Source organism: Trematomus bernacchii, unplaced genomic scaffold, assembly GCF_902827165.1.
Source record: "Trematomus bernacchii unplaced genomic scaffold, fTreBer1.1, whole genome shotgun sequence".
Lineage (NCBI taxonomy): Eukaryota > Metazoa > Chordata > Actinopteri > Perciformes > Nototheniidae > Trematomus > Trematomus bernacchii.
This window is the reverse complement of record NW_022987593.1, coordinates 4231944-4248829: the sequence shown is the minus strand read 5'-3', so window position 1 is coordinate 4248829 and position 16886 is coordinate 4231944. Positions and strand designations below refer to the sequence as shown.

The following is a 16886-nucleotide window of genomic DNA, read 5'->3' as shown; positions in this document are numbered from 1 at the left end:
TTCTCTCCCTCCTCCCTCCTTTACATCCTCTGCGATGAGGAATGTCCTCCCGCTGCGATAGTAGCCAAGATGTGGAGCAGGCTCCTGTTTCCTGCCCGCCTGCATCTGTTCCCTCCAGCGCTGATCCCAGATAGAGGCTTCCTCGAGCCTGGGAACGCCAGGCCGAGCTGACAGACGTACAGAGGGGGAGAAAAGAGGCTTAGCCCTGCCTGCCTCCATGTCCAAGTTCCCAAGTGCGTCTCTCTTCCCGGAGGCCAGACAGAGACCATGGTTGTTAAACTCCAATTAGAGTGTCTTACTTTTGAGGGGCTACTTCCCATGCAATCACTGGGAATGAGGATCAATGTGTAGGTCAGTGGGCAGATGTATGTGATGAGAGTGGGTTGATTTAAAGACAAATAAAATCCTCACAGGGTCGTTGAATACAAAACAAATACACATTTTTATTGGGTTTAAGTATAATAAAGCCATATAAGCGTTCAGTGCAAGTTTCCCCTTTCATGGCGTACTACAATCAAGCCAGGGTTTTCTGATTAAATAAGAAGCTATCCCTTCAGAAAGTCAACATCCTTTCACTTTGTCATTTTACACTACCATCTTTTTCTCCTCCGCCTTCCCCCCCCTCGTCTCTCTCTTTCTCTGATTCTTCCCAAATACTTGAAATACCCCCTTTTTGAGCTTTGGCCCTCCCAGAGGAGGTCGTGTTTGTGTGTAAGCAAGAACACAAAAGCCACCCCAAAGAGGAGCTGTGAAGGAGGCACTTTTCCAAGTCATGTGTCCAGGTGCGGAGAGGATCAGATTCCTGCGATTAGATTTATGGCTTAGTCCCTACAACCACACACCCCTCCTCATTCAGCAAGGCCCCTTTTGATGTCCCAGGCTACTCAGGCAGATATTTCATCGTGGACACATCATTAAAGTAAGAAAAATAAGCCGCTCTCATGACAAGCAAAGGTCCTGTGTTCTCTCTCTCCCTCCTCCTCCTTCTCCTCCTCTGGGAGTTGCCGCTGCTTGTCTTAGGCCCTTCATCCCCTCGCTTTGGTCCGTATAACAATAATAGTGCATTTCCTGCTTAACAATAACAACCACAGTGATAACATGCAAGGGATTGAGTGATAGAAAACAATACTATTCGGTGCAATACGAAATGTCCAATGATAAGAACTGTAGAAGTCTCATTGATTTCTCAAAGGAATCAACATGATTAAAATGTTGTATTTGTACAATGTGATTTACAAATACAACATTTTAATTAGTATGTTCTCAGCTACTGCCATTATTTTGGAAAGCCAATCTGTTTGTTATGTGAAATACTTTTCTGTTCAGGATCATGTAACAGCTCTCTGGGTTTTCAATTGTTAGATATGGATTTGGACAAATGCATTTTTGTATGTGCTATGAAGAGAATACAGAGGCTGGATCTGTGTATCTCCCAGAACACGTATTGATTTGTTAAACACGTGTTGACTTGTTAAACACGTGTTGACTTGTTAAACACGTGTTAATCAAAAACACCAAGGAACAGAGCATTCAAAAAGATGAACAATTCCCTATGAAGATAAATCCATGCCTTCCGCAAAATGTCTTCTTCTGTCTTGCACAATACTGAGGGGTGGGTTATGGTCAGTTCAGGTCAGCTGCATTGTCTCTTCCCCTGCAGCAGGGGGCCACAGTCCCATCGCTGGTTCACCTACACTTGGAGCGGCTGGCCTCCAGAGCTTTCTGGTGCTTCCGTTTGTTGAACCTCTTGATGTAGTTGTTGCTTCGCAGGAGGCCGTCTCCAGGCTTCAGTTTACTGCCCAGTAAGTTCAGGAGGTCACTGGGAAGATGGCGCCTCCGGTGGTAGATCTGGCCCATTATGATGTACCGGGTCCCTGGGGAACAATCAGGGGGACAATGTTGAAATGACACGGAGAAAGAGTACAGTTGAGCAGAGATCAATTTTCAAGAGTGCACTAAAACACTGGATGTCTTTGTCTGATCTCAGGGAAACAGAATGTTCGAGTCCCAATATGAGAATATTTGTATGGACCTTGTTATTGAATGTATTTGTCTTGACTCTTGTACATATGTCCCATCATTTTCAGAGTTTCGTTCAAAGGACATTTTATATTCTTTGATAAACCACTGAAAGGAATAACAGCCACTTCGTATAGTTAATAGGTACACTTCTACAGCTTGTATATATCTCATCCGATCCTTTTGTTTCATGAGGATTTAGAGTTGTCCTGCTACACTCACCTAGTTTGATGTCAGGGCAGGGCTTGCTGCACTTATAAGTGTCCAGGACCAGAAGGCGGACTTTGAAGAAGAAGCTGTCTGGCGTCACATAGAGACGATTCATTTTGTAGAAGCCATCACTGCCCACCATCAGTGTTACGAGGCGTACTCCTTTACGCAACACATCGATGTCGTGAACTATCCCATTCACAGCTGTTAAAGGGACATGAAAAAAAACAAAAATACATCAAAATGTTAATACCTACACATGATATGTTTCTTTTGTAAAGAAAGTTTCACATTGAGGCTAATACACTAATAAGCCTACCTGCCCCAAGTGAGATAAATATTTCATGTGTTTCTAACTACAGCCAGGAGCTGGTTATTTTAGGTCAGTCTAGCAGGAAAACAGGAAACAAGCAGAGACAAATAGCTTGGCTCTGTGGATCTGTACAATTCATATATACTAACAAGATTTAACGTGTTAGTTGATTTTTGTTTATTGTACATGATTTAGGGTGACCAACCTTCACAATCGCTAGCCCAAAATGTCAAACTGTTCCTTTAAACAGTTTCTTATAGTCTCAAAAAGTGTAGCTGCTACAGCTATATACAGTATCAAACTTACATGTGTAAGCAGTAGAAAGCAGAGGTGTGGACTCAAGTCACAAGACTTGGACTCAAGTCAGACCCGAGTCACACATTTGATGAATTTAGACTCCACAAAAAGATTTCGATAACACTTATGAATCGTGCCTTCACTTAGACTTGAGCCTTTTCACTTACATACTTTATACTTTCCACCATTTCCAAAGACAAAAAAATGGTTGAATGGATGAAGAGCGAGTTATGACTTGTTGAGAACTTGACACTTAAAGTTTAAGACTTGGGACTGATGTGCAATGACTTGAAACGTATTATTTGACCAAATTGTATAAGTACGTACCAATAAATTCCAAAAACATTGAACTTTATTTTGATCAATACTTCTTAGGCTATTCCTATGTTTTTTTTAACCTTTGACTATCTTTGTGTCTCGCTGGGTACATACCAAACTCACTGTAGCAGTAATACTCTCTCTCGTCCTTCTCCTTCCTGCACTCGCTCATGCAGAAGGCATCATGTGGGAAGTCAGACTCTGTGGAGAGGAAGACAAGCAGAGGACAGGATGGAGGGATGAGGAAAAGAAAGAGGGACTGTCTGCTGCCATGCCTGTATGGAGCCAGACTCTCATTCCAGCGTCATTAGAAAAGGACAAGGTTGTCATTATAAAACCCAGGCGTCGCATTCCTGCGCATGGGACTGCAGGAGGCGGTGTGTGTGATGGGATTACATCCGTGTGGCATTTTCCATTTTAATTACAACATCAGGGGCCTTCTCAGTTGCTTTACATCAGTTTTCATTACAACCTCGCTGCACACAAAGGGAAACACTGACAGCCAGATGTGACGAAGGTGGTTGTAATTAGTGGTCGGGGTGTGGAAGGGTAAAAAACATCACTGTCATTATCACACTGTGAGTGAACTCTATGACCTCTACGTGTTAGTGTATACAATATCACTATGACTGACTTATTTCCACTGAAGTTAAAACAAATGTATATATTTATCATATATTTTTCGGGTATTTTGTAGCAGTACTTTGCCCTCTTTGTAATCGTCTATTAACTTTGCTGGAAATACATATTGCATTAGAACAAATCAAAATGGAACTGTTTACCTTCAGTGACTAATACTAAAACACTTTTCTAGGTACGAGTCATAGTTATTTCTGGTTTTAGATACTATGACATTGACCATCAAAGATTTTTTCCAGAAGGATAAACTCTTGAATAATTTCAATCATTAGAACTAGGCCACCCTAAAAGGTGAGTTTAAAAATAATACAGCTTAGGCAAAAATAGATTATTGGTCAACTAACACTCAAACGATTTTGTAGACTAATCGATTATTCGATTTAATCGACAGATGTGTAAAACTGAGTTCCTCCATAACGAATCATGCAAAAGCACCACTTTAAATCTTGTGTTCACCAGAGATGGGCTCAAAGGTTTTTGTAAATAAGTCAGCTAAAGGATGAATAAAGCACAACAAGACTTGACTTAAGGTATAAGGTATCCAAGTCAAGACATGAGCGATTAATTGACTTGAAGAGGTCAGCCTTAAATCCTCCCTTACCTCGCCTCAGGATGTCAAAATGGTAGAGCAGGCTGGAGGAGGAGCGCCGGTTGAAGGCGACAGGTGGGCGGCTGTTGTTCCGGGCTGATGCACCGATACCGGACTGGTAGAGGCTGGACTTCCCTGGCCGGTTCTCCTCTTGGTCCAGCCGTCTATTGGGGGGATCTCTGCGTGGAGAAGGGGCCGGTTGGTGCGGCTGAACCTGGGGTGGTGTGTGAGGTGGACCCCTGGGCCTGGTGTTGGGGTTTCCCTCTGTTTCGCTCTGCTGGGGAGGGTTGGTGTTGGACTGGGAGTCCTGGGAGGTTTTCTGTACAGTGCGGTTTGTGGCAGCAGCAGCAGCAGCAGCAGCTCGTGTCAGCTGGGTTTTGGGAAGCAGACCAGAAACTTCTCCTCTGGTTTTCTCACTGTTGTGCTCCACCAGACGGTCGCTCTTTGGGCCCTTTTTGCTCTTGTTGTGGGGGCCGTGGTGGCGGGGGATGGGAGCGAGGTCAGTGTACTTTGGCCACACAGCAGAGGGAAGAGGATGGAGGGTGAATTTGGACTCGCTGGTTTTGCTGCTCTTCTCTAGAAGCTCATTGATGGGCAGGGAGGGCTCTTTGACCAACATCCGGGTCTGGTTGATCTGAGCCGGATCCACAAAGCTGGTCTGACCTTTTTCTATCAGGGTGTACAGCTCTGGGTCGACACAAACAGAACGTTCAGTTAGAAATGTCATTCAAGTTGCTTTATGATAATGATATATATAAAAGCCACTGTGCTCCTACAGTAACCTCCAACAATATGGATTCATTTCATTTGCAAAACTGTTCCTTGAAACTTTGAATATTTAATGGTTTAGGGTCTTTCCTAAGCTTGATTAATACATACACATATTTATGTTAGTACTTTATCATGTTTATCAGTTGCTTTCATTGTAAGAACTTAACATTTTGCTCCACAGAATAACACTCATTGAGGTTTTTAAAGGGTTGGTAGGGTGTAAATGTCTTTATAAATTGATAAAAATGTACAGCTCAGATTTGAATGTTTTCTTTTTTAAATGAACCAAATACCAAAAAGTCCACAATCTATCAAAGTTATGAAACTATTACTCACTTAGCATTTTATATAAATATATGATGTTTTGAGATGTAATATTTCCTCCTAATTATGCAGACAAATTTGCCTGGGATTATTTCTGCTTTTCCTAGTTTTTTTGTTGACAAATGATGTAATGGACATTGTATGTTAGATCTCAAGCCACACATTTCCACAATTTTGAACAGTAAACAATTAGCATGCTGCTGTGAAATGTTTAAGACTATTAGCTATAATTTTAAAAGAAGGCAGCATCTAAGGCAACCATTGATGGTGTGTAGGCAGATGAAAATCATGTTTCCCTGAATAAGTAAAAATGTAAAACTAATACAAAAACAATGAAATAAAAGTACACTCACCATTGACATCATGCTCCTCTGTCTTGTAAAGAGGAAACCCCAGGAACAAGAGAAACAGAATAATCCTGCCTGTCATTGTGGATGTTCAGTGGACACACGTTCAGCTCTGCAGCAGAGAGGGAGTCCTGGGGCTTTATACGGCTGCTCAGGAATGAGATGGGATGGGGTGCAAAGGGAGATGGAGGTGGGACGTCCCTAGCACAGAAGTAAACACTTCGACATGACACTCCTTTCATTCATAAATGGATTTGAAAAAGGTGCAAATAGTTGTTTATACTATAAGAGGGGAATTGTGACCTAGATTAGTTGTTTACCAAGTTTATTTATATATAAAAGATAACTAGGTTCACCTCTTGATATCTGGTGTTCAACAGGTTGTTTAAAATCGTCTATATTTATGGCATTTTGGTGGCTAGCATTAAATATGTAGTTATTCACGACCCGTCATAGCAACTTCTTTAACATTAGCCAGCCTTGATGCAACGTGGTGGAGGTGTACCTGAGTGCATTTCATATCAATGAGTCTTCACTGCTCTCTGGTGCTCACAGAGAGGGACTGCAGCACATCAAGCATTAGCATAATTGGGAATTTACTTTCTAAATATAGTACACCAAACTAAAACAATCTGATAAGAACTCAAATAGGCTTAAATTGCATGTATATTGCTCTTTAGAAGTCATAATTTATAATTAGAAAAAAGGTCAAAGAAATTAAAGTATACCGTCCTAAACTATAACTGTATCAAACTAGAGTTAATGCAGCAATTATGGCCCACCTGTACTTCTGGTAAATACTCTCAAAATAAAAAGCTTTTAGCCTTTCACCCTCACAGCTATGTCCTCTGAGAACCCTGGAAACATGCAAGCAATTCTGTTTCTCTTTTACTGCTTAGTGCTTACTATGCTCATTTGTTTCTACTACTGTATCTACAGAACATTTATTTTTTCCACTTAAATTGTATCATGTTCAAGCTGTACACATTTCAGCATGTCTTATCTTTAAGTACACAATAAGACAAAAAAATACTACGGGAAATGATATGAAGGGGTGCAAAGTAACACATGCACATGCAACGAACAGGTTAGGACCTTTACTCCCAGCGGCTCAGGAAGAAATCACTACGGATTATCAAAGACCCCCATCACCCCAGCCACAAACTGTTCTTTCTGTTGCCGTCTGGCAGACGTTACCGCAGCATCCTGGCAAGGACAAGAAGATTCGGAGACAGTTTCTTCCCGCGGGCAGTGAGACTGTTAAAAAATTGAACTGTTGAAACAACATCAAACATTCATCTGCTACTCAGTAGTATGTATCTAATACCTAATATATATATATCATTCCAATAACTTGTATATAGACTCTATTGCACTATTCCACATCATAACTTTATTTCATTTTATAACTATTATTATTTTTGTATTGCTCATGCTCTTATTGTTATTATGTTATTATGTTGCATTGTTGGAGAAGCCTGTGACATAAGATTTTCAACTACATAATTACTCTGTAACTATGTCAGATTGACAATAAAGAACCTTGAACCTTGAGTTTGTGTAGTTTAGTTTTAGACCTTGTGTCTTTGTGAATATAATAATGGATGCTTCAGGCTTTATAGTCTGATGCCCTAAGATTTAATGTATTTCAGCAACAGTAGGCTATGTACAGTTAAAATTGCACTTTTGTGGATGTTTATATTTGCAGAATTAGGGTCAATGTCATTGATCTTTGAGGTGAAGATCATAATCTAGAAAACCATACTGCTCGACTTAAATTTGACCGTTAATAGCATTTATCAATGGTGTGTGAATAATCACCAGGCTAGAATCTTTAAAAGACTGTGTATGTGAGTTGGTGTGGTATTGGACCAATTGATGACAGCAGTATTAACCAAGACAGTTTTATATTAAATGATCCAATACATTGAGAAATTCCACTTTGGACACACTTAAGCCCTGAAAAGGAGTTAAACACGACCCAGATGGGACTCGAACCCACAATCCCCAGCTCCGGAGGCTGATGCCTTATCCATTAGGCCACTGGGTCATTACGTGGCTGAATGTGGAAAACAACAATTTTAAAAATGCCGTATCAAGACAATCGCTCGTACTGTACGTATGGTGAAGCATCAAGGATACGAACAAAAACATTTTTATGGAAGGAAAATGTTACCCACGGTATATATTGTATACATGGCCGTAATGATACACAATGAAAACCAGTATAAAATAGTATCTCGCGATACTAACAGCGGTTGCCTTTGACAACGGCTTTGTTGTTTGAAGCGTTTTTTTAAGCGTGGGCGATGAGGCGGGGCATGTGGTCCAATTCACCAATCAGAACTCGGAAAAAACAGGGAGGTATATAAATGACGTCAGGTCTTTTGTAAAAAAAAAAGAAAAAAAAGAAAGAAAAAGAAGCTACACCATCTCTGTAAGGTAAGCAAGTCGCACATGCTTTGTGGCTAAATCTACATTTCAAATAAATGTATAATTCCATCCTTAGTTTCGAGTTTTCTATTTTGCTTACCGTGGTTTTAGAAAAAACAGCGGGGTTTTGGCTGTTGGATTAGCGGACAGGCTGCTACGGGCCACATGGTGTTAGATAACCGGCTTGGCTTCAATACGAGCGGGTGCTAGCGTTAGCTCATTTACCTCCTACGAGCTAGCTTTGACGAAGTGAACGAGGGGGAGTTTGGGAAATCAGCCGTTGTAAAGACCGTTTAGTTTTTAACGTCCATTATATATTTTTCAACAGGGAGTGTCTAATCGTTGGAATCGAAGGTCTTGTTTAACGTTCAGGAATGTCAGCTGGCAACGACAACGGAGATCGGCTCACCCAGTTCAAAAACAAAGGGAAAGATGTGAATGTAAGTTCTTCAAGAAACATTCAGCATTGTAACATAATTGAGGTAGCTAATGGTAAATGAAATTCCGTCCAACTTATTATATCTGTATATCGTTATATCGGCCTCTTCAGGATCTAAGGCGCAGGAGAGCAGAAGTCAACGTGGAGCTGCGTAAAGCGAAGAAGGATGATCAGATCCTGAAGAGGAGAAACGTCCAGACCCTCCTGGACGAGCCCACCTCTCCTCTCCATGAGTCAGACCCCAATGCACAGGTACAGAAGCTGCTTTCGGCCAGCTCTACGGCTGCTCCTTTCACACAATAGCAAACTATTTTATTTAACGGGGCACCGAAAACATGACGCACCTGATATAAATACAACCGTTTTTCCATGTTTGAAACGTTTTTTAATTTAGTTGGCAATGAGTTGCAACAGCCTTAATGCCAACAACTTACCCGTAACCTGGAGAAACCGCCTGATTTTAAATTGAACCATAAAGGTTGATTAAAGCTTGCTCTGCTATAGGAAGTGGCCGAAGGTCAATGAGAAAGTGTCTTTTTGCAAATGTGAATGTTGTTCCACTTCATTTTAAAATACTTCCCTTGTCTATTAGGGCCGAACGAGTCCTAAATGTTATCGAAATTGCAATATGGAATAGTATGTTAACAATATTGCTGGGGACAACTAGTTATGAAACGCAGAACGCTCTCGATTAAGATGTGTGGTGCTGCAGAGATTTACTCTCCTATAAATCTTTGTTTGGTACACATCCCACAATAAGAAACACAAATTAAAAACATTGAAAGAAAATATTAAAAAAATTCTTTACCTGGTTCACTTTGCAGATAAGTAACCTTCCTCTGTTTCTGTTCTCACAGCCTCCTCAGCACTGGACTGTGGAGGAGATTGTAGATGGTATTAACAGCCAGAATCTAGATCATCAGCTGCAGGCCACGCAGGCAGCCAGGTAAATCATTGTCGATGTTCCAGATAAACTTCCATCATGTTCCCATGTTTTTGACAAACAGTCCAGCAACTTCACCACCTGTGCTTTGTTTATATTTGGTTCTAATTTGAATATTTGAATACATGTTGACATATTTAGTTTGTGTTTAGCAGAAGGTGCTACAACTCATCCTTATAAAGCTCTTAAGCTGCATAAATAAAGTGGATTATTATTAATAGCTATATTGGAAATCAATTTCTTCTAAAACCTGTTGAACTGAATTACCGCATCCATCTAGTTTCTACTTAAATACATTTTTATAATGCTACATTTGACTTTGACTTTCATTAAAGTTACCTTCCGTTTTATGAATACCATTACTGTATTATCTCTTGATGTACAGGAGGCTCCTCTCAAGAGAAAAGCATCCACCCATTGACAACATCATTACTGCCGGCCTCATCCCGAGGTTTGTTAGTTTTCTGGCACTGTCTGAATGCCCCCCCATCCAATTCGAGGCAGCCTGGGCCCTGACCAACATCGCCTCAGGAAACTCAGAGCAGACCACTGCTGTGGTGGATGGAGGGGCCATCCCTGCCTTCATCACCCTGGTGGCATCCCCCCACCCACACATCAGCGAGCAGGCCATTTGGGCCCTGGGTAACATTGCAGGTATTGTATGCTTTCCACACTCAACATCTCTTTGCGTTTCAGTTCTGTCCCTCCATTACAGCATCCTACACGGTTATGTTCAGCTTGCCTAGATAGATGTGATGTGGAGATCTGTTGCTGTTTTTGGGTATATATATATGCTTATTTTTGTTTAGTCTGGAGGTGTTGATAGTATCTAGAATGCTCTACAAAATGATAGTCGTTATGCTAATACCTCATGTGGTAACTAACTGTAATTTTATTTTGAGCTGATATGATTTTATCTTCTGTTGTGATTGTCCAGTTAATAGCCTTTAACTGTGAATGTCTTTCCTAGGTGATGGATCCAACTACCGAGACCTAGTGATCAAAGATGGCGGTCTCAATCCACTCCTCGCCTTGCTGGCAGTTCCTGACTTGTCTGTGTTTCCTGTGAGTTGCAAAGATTATTTGATTGCCTGTTCTTACAGACCAGACTTAACTTTAACCTGTTAAGCCCGAGAGGCCCCGGTACCGGGGCACTGCCGCAACATCTTGCAGAAAACAGTGTCTGAGGGCATGTTCATTTAATAAACTATGAATGTTTTATATCCATGTAACGGGAAGAAACTCATCGAACTGATCATTTTTATTTATTTTTCAAAAGAAAACCCACAATGCTAACACTGAGCCTCTGAATTAGCAACGAGCGAAAAATGCTAACTGATTACTGCACCGAAAATCCCTCACAAAACCTTATTATTTATCTTTTCTCCACATCCAACACATCGTTTCACATCGTGAGGTGACACAGAATCGAAGGGTACCCTCATTATCACTGAATTATACGAATTTGCGACGTTCTAAACAAAACAGACATCAAAACAAGTGACGCTAGGTAGCTAAAAATGCTAACATTTTTACCTTGGCTCTGTAGTCTCTCCAAAGTGGTCTTCAATGGCATCAAAACGATAAAAACGCTGCTGAAGTTATTATATGTTGTACTTTGGATTCATAAAGCTTTTAGTCTACCTTACCATCATCCAAGGGTAGTTTTCACTATAAGTAAAAAATAATTTTTGGACGGACACTAATTTACAGTTTCTTACTATGTAAAATCTGAATTTTCTTTAAAATAAAAAACATCTATATTGATTCTGACTTTTCTACATCCAACTCACAGGTTTATCATTACTTTGAGAAAAAAGATTATTAATTTAACCCTTTTAGAAGGGAAGATATGGTCATTTGTTCTGGGAATGTCATTTTCGAGCCTGAGACCTGAAAAACAGGCTCAGGGCTTAACAGGTTAAGTTCACATGAGGCACATTTGTTGTCAACAAGGCTTATCAGCCTGCCATGTGACCTTTTTTAGAAATGTCCTTCAGGGATTTGATAGTATAGCAGTTGTGAAAAAAATTACATTAACTCATTAAATTGGCCAGTTTAATAGATTGATACATTTCCTGAGACCCTTATGATTTTGTTTTGAGAGGACTTGAGAGAAATGTTGTACAACTGACAATAAAGATGTTTCTCTCTTTAAAGAAGTCTTTTGAATAAACTGTTGTCAGTATCTATTACAATCACTATCATGTTTTGACACCTTGATTTTGAAAAATAACACTTGGCTCTGAATCCACCAAACCAGTCTGGGTACTTGCGCAATGTCACCTGGACGCTCTCCAACCTGTGTCGGAACAAGAACCCGGCCCCTCCTCTGGCGGCGGTGAAGCAGCTACTCCCGGCCCTGGTGCGCCTCCTTCACCATGACGACAGGGAGATCCTGGCCGATACCTGCTGGGCCGTGTCCTACCTGACTGACGGCTCCAACGAGAGGATAGAGGTGGTGGTGCAGGCCGGCCTGGTGCCCCGCCTGGTGCAGCTGCTGGCCTGTGGAGAGCTCTCCGTTGTGGTAAGTGTAGTGTTGAGATTGGTCATGTTAAAAGTAAATGTTATTTGTAACGGACTTTAGTGCATTATACATTAACATCTGCTTAATTCATTCAATTAATAATAAAGTGTAGCTTCCTTCTGCTTTATGTATTTTGTATGGAAGTTTTGTCATTGGCAAAGATATGAACGGAGCCCAATTGTTCTTAATTCCTTATTTTTGTTGTGAAATAATGTGCTTAACAGATGTATTTATTGTCAAAGGTTCAGGTCTCCGAGAATCTAGATTTAAGGATCATTTTGGAATGTTTTTTTTTTTGTACCTTTCTGTCACACAGGAGGAATAGTATAGTATGTGGGATGTGTGCAGTTCAGCAGTTCAGCAGAGTAGATTACTCTATTCCCACCATCATGAGCGTGTTTGAAAGTCTTTCTGCCCTTAACATAATTGCTTTTTTATATGGTCATAAATACCATCAGAAGTTTCCCACACTCTTTACTCCTGCACTATTAGGACATCTATGTTTTGGCTGAATGTAGGACTGATAACTGTTACAAAGGCTCAAGTCCTTGTGTGCAGAAAGCTGTGAATCATTGAAACCATAAGTTATCTTATTCAGCAGTAGTCAAATATAAACCTTAACACACACACACAAGTGTCTGGGTATCACTATATCCTCCTCTCATCCCTAGATTATTCCTTTTATTGTAAATACTAAATATAATTGACTTGTTCTTCTTCACCCCCCAGACTCCAGCCCTGCGGTCACTTGGCAACATAGTGACCGGGACAGACGAGCAGACTCAGTTTGTGCTGAATGCAGGTGCTCTGGCCATGTTCCCCGGCCTGCTGCGCCACAACAAGCCCAATATCCAGAAAGAGGCTGCCTGGACCCTGTCCAATATCACTGCAGGGAAGGACACCCAGATCCAGGAGGTCATCAATGCAGGCCTGATGCCCATGCTGGTGGAGATCCTGCAACAGGTCAGAGCAGCACACAGAAAATAGATCTGGGTGTTACAATATACCAAACAAGGAACACATTTATTCATGAATGGTCATTTAGTTTCTTTACTATCTGTATTAATGTCTATGCTTTTCTCTGGCCTTAAATATCATGTTATTTCTGTTTAGGGAGACTACAAGACTCAGAAGGAGGCAGTGTGGGCAGTCACCAACTATACCAGCGGTGGGACGATGGAGCAGGCGGCCTACCTGGTCCAATGCAATGTCCTGGAGCCTCTGCTCAACCTGCTGACCGCCAAAGACAGCAAAATACTCTTGGTCATCCTGGATGCAATTCAGAATATATTGCAGGTATATTTTCAAGACCATGTTGCTATAATTGCATCGGAGTACAGCAAGTTTGTTTTTTGATGTGCAATCAAAATGCTGCAATTAACACTGCTACATGTCGAGTAGAGTTTAACCACAACGATTAATCTCAGTGTATCGTGTATGAAAATCAACATGTGCAGAATTACTACTTGATAAAATGATAGGTAATTTATCCCATTATTCAGTATCGACAATTCTTTTTGGAAAGATGAAAGCGTCATTGTGTAGCAATAACGTTCTGCAGACACAGAACACCAAAGCATACTGTTGGAATCTCAATTTAAACATTTAATTATAAGGAAGACTCATTTAGGATCTAACTTCTTCAGATTCATTTGTCATATAAGATTTAAAAAAAGGAAGAATATGATCTGGAGATTTGCAGATGTTGGGCTGTTATACTTTATGTGAAGTAAATGAGATAAGACTGCATAAACACAAGCAGAGATCTTTTTCCGGCAATGGAAGATAACTAGTTAAATTGTGCAAAAGTTTTGGCAAAAAAAATGCATCAAAATGTAAACTTTAAAGATGCCAGAAGCCAGGGATTAAGATCTGATGGCAGGCTACTGTCTTAAACGGCAAACAATTAAATGATTAAATTCCATCAAAGAGAAATTAGCCTTTTTTAATCAACCCTTTTTACAGACATTTTCTCCCTAGGAAATGGAGACTTAACACTAGGGATGGGTATCGTAAGGTTTTAACGGTAGTCGTACTTTTATCGATCCGGTCCTTTAACGGTACTCTTATCGGTTCTTTTGAAGAAGAAAAAAGGGAAATTAACTAAACAAATTGTAAATAATGTGAACTTACAGAACTGTAAAAAACAAACAAAACGAGTATTTACTGCAATAATACAGTGGTACAGAGCAACACAGGTGGGGCATACAGGTATGCTGCAAAAGGTCTAACGGTTCTTCTGGAGGAAGATTAAGGTATACATAACATACCTGACGTGGAAACGTTACTCGTGGATGGGGCTACAGAGCTACTAGACAGACAGTCAAAAACGGTGCATTTCTCCGTCTGAATGTGGTGCACTTTTGCAAGATGTTTAGACAAATTGCTGGTGTTACCACCCTTAAATGCTAAACTCTTATTGCACTTTTGGCAACGAGCATTGTCCACATCGAGACGTAAAGTTTAACCACACCTTTTAGCACTTAGTTCTCTCCGCCATCTCCGTGTGTGTTGCATGCATGTAGCAGCTGCGTGTGTGTAAACTGCCCCGCCCCCTCGCACACAGACGGGGGAGAGAGATAGGCCTATTTTTCGTCTGGATTGGAAAGATCGAAAATACATCATAGACACATTTTGTAGTCTTATTGCATATCAGAAACAGAGTTGGTGAAACTAAAACTGCAATATAATGTTTATGTAGCAATAATACATATGACATATATATTTTTTTATGTCTCCAGTACCGATAAAAAGACAGATAACGTCTGAGTTTAACGGTACCACGGTCTTTAATTCAGCCCCGGGGCCCCTTTAATACCGGAGCTCGCTACCCATCCCTACTTGACACTGGGTTTCTGAGATTAGGAAACATGAAGATTTGCTGAATTTAATCTCAGAATGAAGCAGCTGGACTCTTGATAGTCACAGATTAAAAAGAGTGGCCACAGTTTCATCTCTTAGCAACTATTAGTCTTACAGATATGTTTCCCTTCCTCCCCAGATGGCATACAAAGCTGGCGAGGTTGAAAAACTGTGCCTAATGATCGAGGAGTTGGGTGGTTTGGACAAGATTGAGACACTGCAGACCCATGACAACGAAGCTGTGTACAAGTCATCTCTCAACATCATAGACAAATACTTCTCTGAAGAGGTGAGCTTTTCTAAAAACTGACTAGCCACGCAGAAATCATGGCTAATGTGATCATAATCGCATACGAATTATAAAAGATTGATAGTTTGTTACTTGTCATTATATTTCAATGGGTTTTATACTTTTCTGGTGAAATCACTGACTAAATGCCTTTTTAAAAATACATTGTGTTGCTGTTGATCAGTCTTTAATGTTACTCTATTCACAACAGACCTTTTCGTAGCTGACAGAGATTGTCCTAGTCCACCAAATCGATGTTAATTCATTTAATGATGCTCGGAACTATGCTTGGTTAATCCTCTAACGCTGCTCTCCTCTGGTCCTTCCTGTCTTTCAGAATGAAGAGGATGATTCTGTGGTTCCTGAGGCTACTGCAGACTCCTATACCTTCCAGATCCCTGAGGACCAAAGCACTTTCAAGTTTTAAAAGTCCAGCTCTCCCTTTGTAACATAAAAAAAAAAAGAAATTCAGAACTTGTTATTTTTGTATTTTTTTTTTTTTTAGAAATTTCATTTTTGTACGTGACAGTACAGACAAAATATCCCCGTTTTGAAAAAATATCTGTAAATAAATGTTGCTCATGCAAAATGTTTTCTTTCTTGATGAATGTCACGGATACAGGGAAACGTGGTTGGTTAAATAATGTGAAGTAGGTAAGGCTTTAAGAAGAAGCATAGATGGTAATGATCTGTGTGCATTTCACCACTAGGTGACACTGTGGTTTTCTCTATACTTGTGAGACTGTTGTAAGGGCCTGGCTGTTTCTATAGTACATTTAAAATATTTTGTGAATGAAATCTGTCATTCAACAGTTGGATGTCTTGCATTGTATGGCCATGATGGCTTGTATCATATATGAATTAAAGGGAAAGAGCACAATCAGACTTGGCTAAATATATTTCCCCTACTGTAGATCTGAATTCAATCTACTGTCAGGAAAAATGGCATCAAGTGCTGATTTGTTGAATCTGACACCATGTAAAATGGCCTTATGATTCTTTATGACAAATTCAAAATCTCTATAAAACACTTATTGTAGCTGTCACAGATACTTTACAATGGATACATAAACCCTCCTCAAATGGGATGCCCACTTTTGGAAATGACTGCTATTAACCAATTAAACTCACACTTAATAGTAACTCAGTCTGTATACTCAGAGTTTATATATACCGTAGTCAGGGGGGAAAAGCTATACTCCATATGATATTATTGCAGTGGAAGTCTGACTACATAAACTATCAAGATGAGGTTAAATTAAATAATAAATATGCTTTAGGTAAGATTTGAACTACGGCAACCAGGTTTAATTTACTTGCATCACATGTTTCAGTAGTGGGTGTATGAAAATACACCTTTTCTAAAGCTTCCTCAATGCACATTGGCTAATTTACTGAAAGTAACAAATGGACAATCTATTTCGGAAAAAAGGGCAAGTGTATACATTTAATATATTATATTAATATTGGTAACTATTATGAACATGTCCTTTGTTATTGGTTGTAATAACATCAAGAACATCTGATGAAACTTTTATTTTGAAATGTACCGGAAGTGCTCTCAGT

General features: G+C 40.2%; 2 protein-coding genes and 1 non-coding gene across 5 annotated transcripts; 1 reads left to right on the top strand and 2 right to left on the bottom strand.

Moving 5' to 3' along the window:
• Window positions 1-418: 418 nt before the first annotated feature.
• LOC117481906 lies at window positions 419-9554 on the bottom strand. Of its 2 annotated transcripts, XM_034129842.1 has the most exons (6): window positions 9508-9554; window positions 5834-6028; window positions 4398-5072; window positions 3272-3358; window positions 2242-2433; window positions 419-1874 (listed from the first exon to the last, which is right to left on the bottom strand). In XM_034129842.1, exons 2-6 carry the CDS (start codon window positions 5907-5909, stop codon window positions 1687-1689), a joined length of 1218 nt encoding a protein of 405 aa, XP_033985733.1. In that variant the 5' UTR covers window positions 5910-6028; window positions 9508-9554; the 3' UTR covers window positions 419-1686. The 2 variants fall into 2 exon arrangements, with proteins under 2 accessions (XP_033985733.1, XP_033985732.1); XM_034129841.1 differs by lacking the exon at window positions 9508-9554 and having other exon boundaries at window positions 5834-6958.
• Window positions 7805-7877, bottom strand: trnar-ccg. Its single transcript has one exon. It is a non-coding gene; the product is annotated as a tRNA-Arg (tRNA).
• Window positions 8150-16200, top strand: LOC117481905 (importin subunit alpha-1-like). 2 transcript variants are annotated; one of them, XM_034129839.1, is made up of 11 exons: window positions 8150-8269; window positions 8589-8700; window positions 8811-8951; window positions 9557-9645; window positions 10028-10296; window positions 10613-10707; window positions 11906-12169; window positions 12899-13132; window positions 13283-13465; window positions 15171-15320; window positions 15658-16200. In XM_034129839.1, exons 2-11 carry the CDS (start codon window positions 8635-8637, stop codon window positions 15745-15747), a joined length of 1581 nt encoding a protein of 526 aa, XP_033985730.1. In that variant the 5' UTR covers window positions 8150-8269; window positions 8589-8634; the 3' UTR covers window positions 15748-16200. The 2 variants fall into 2 exon arrangements, with proteins under 2 accessions (XP_033985730.1, XP_033985731.1); XM_034129840.1 differs by having other exon boundaries at window positions 8238-8264.
• The last annotated feature ends 686 nt before the right edge of the window (window positions 16201-16886 follow it).

What these genes read in the sequence shown, in the direction of transcription:
- LOC117481905 (XM_034129839.1), top strand. Translation starts at nt 8,635, where the DNA reads ATGTCAGCTGGCAACGACAACGGAGATCGGCTCACCCAGTTCAAAAAC. An exon ending in GGCCCTGGGTAACATTGCAG is followed by an intron (nt 10,297 to 10,612) that starts GTATTGTATGCT and finishes TGTCTTTCCTAG; the next exon opens with GTGATGGATCCAACTACCGA. An exon ending in CTGACTTGTCTGTGTTTCCT is followed by an intron (nt 10,708 to 11,905) that starts GTGAGTTGCAAA and finishes CCACCAAACCAG; the next exon opens with TCTGGGTACTTGCGCAATGT.
- LOC117481906 (XM_034129842.1), bottom strand. Translation starts at nt 5,909, where the DNA reads ATGACAGGCAGGATTATTCTGTTTCTCTTGTTCCTGGGGTTTCCTCTT. An exon ending in TTTTGACATCCTGAGGCGAG is followed by an intron (nt 3,359 to 4,397) that starts GTAAGGGAGGAT and finishes TCCTCTCCACAG; the next exon opens with AGTCTGACTTCCCACATGAT. An exon ending in CTGCCCTGACATCAAACTAG is followed by an intron (nt 1,875 to 2,241) that starts GTGAGTGTAGCA and finishes ATTGTTCCCCAG; the next exon opens with GGACCCGGTACATCATAATG.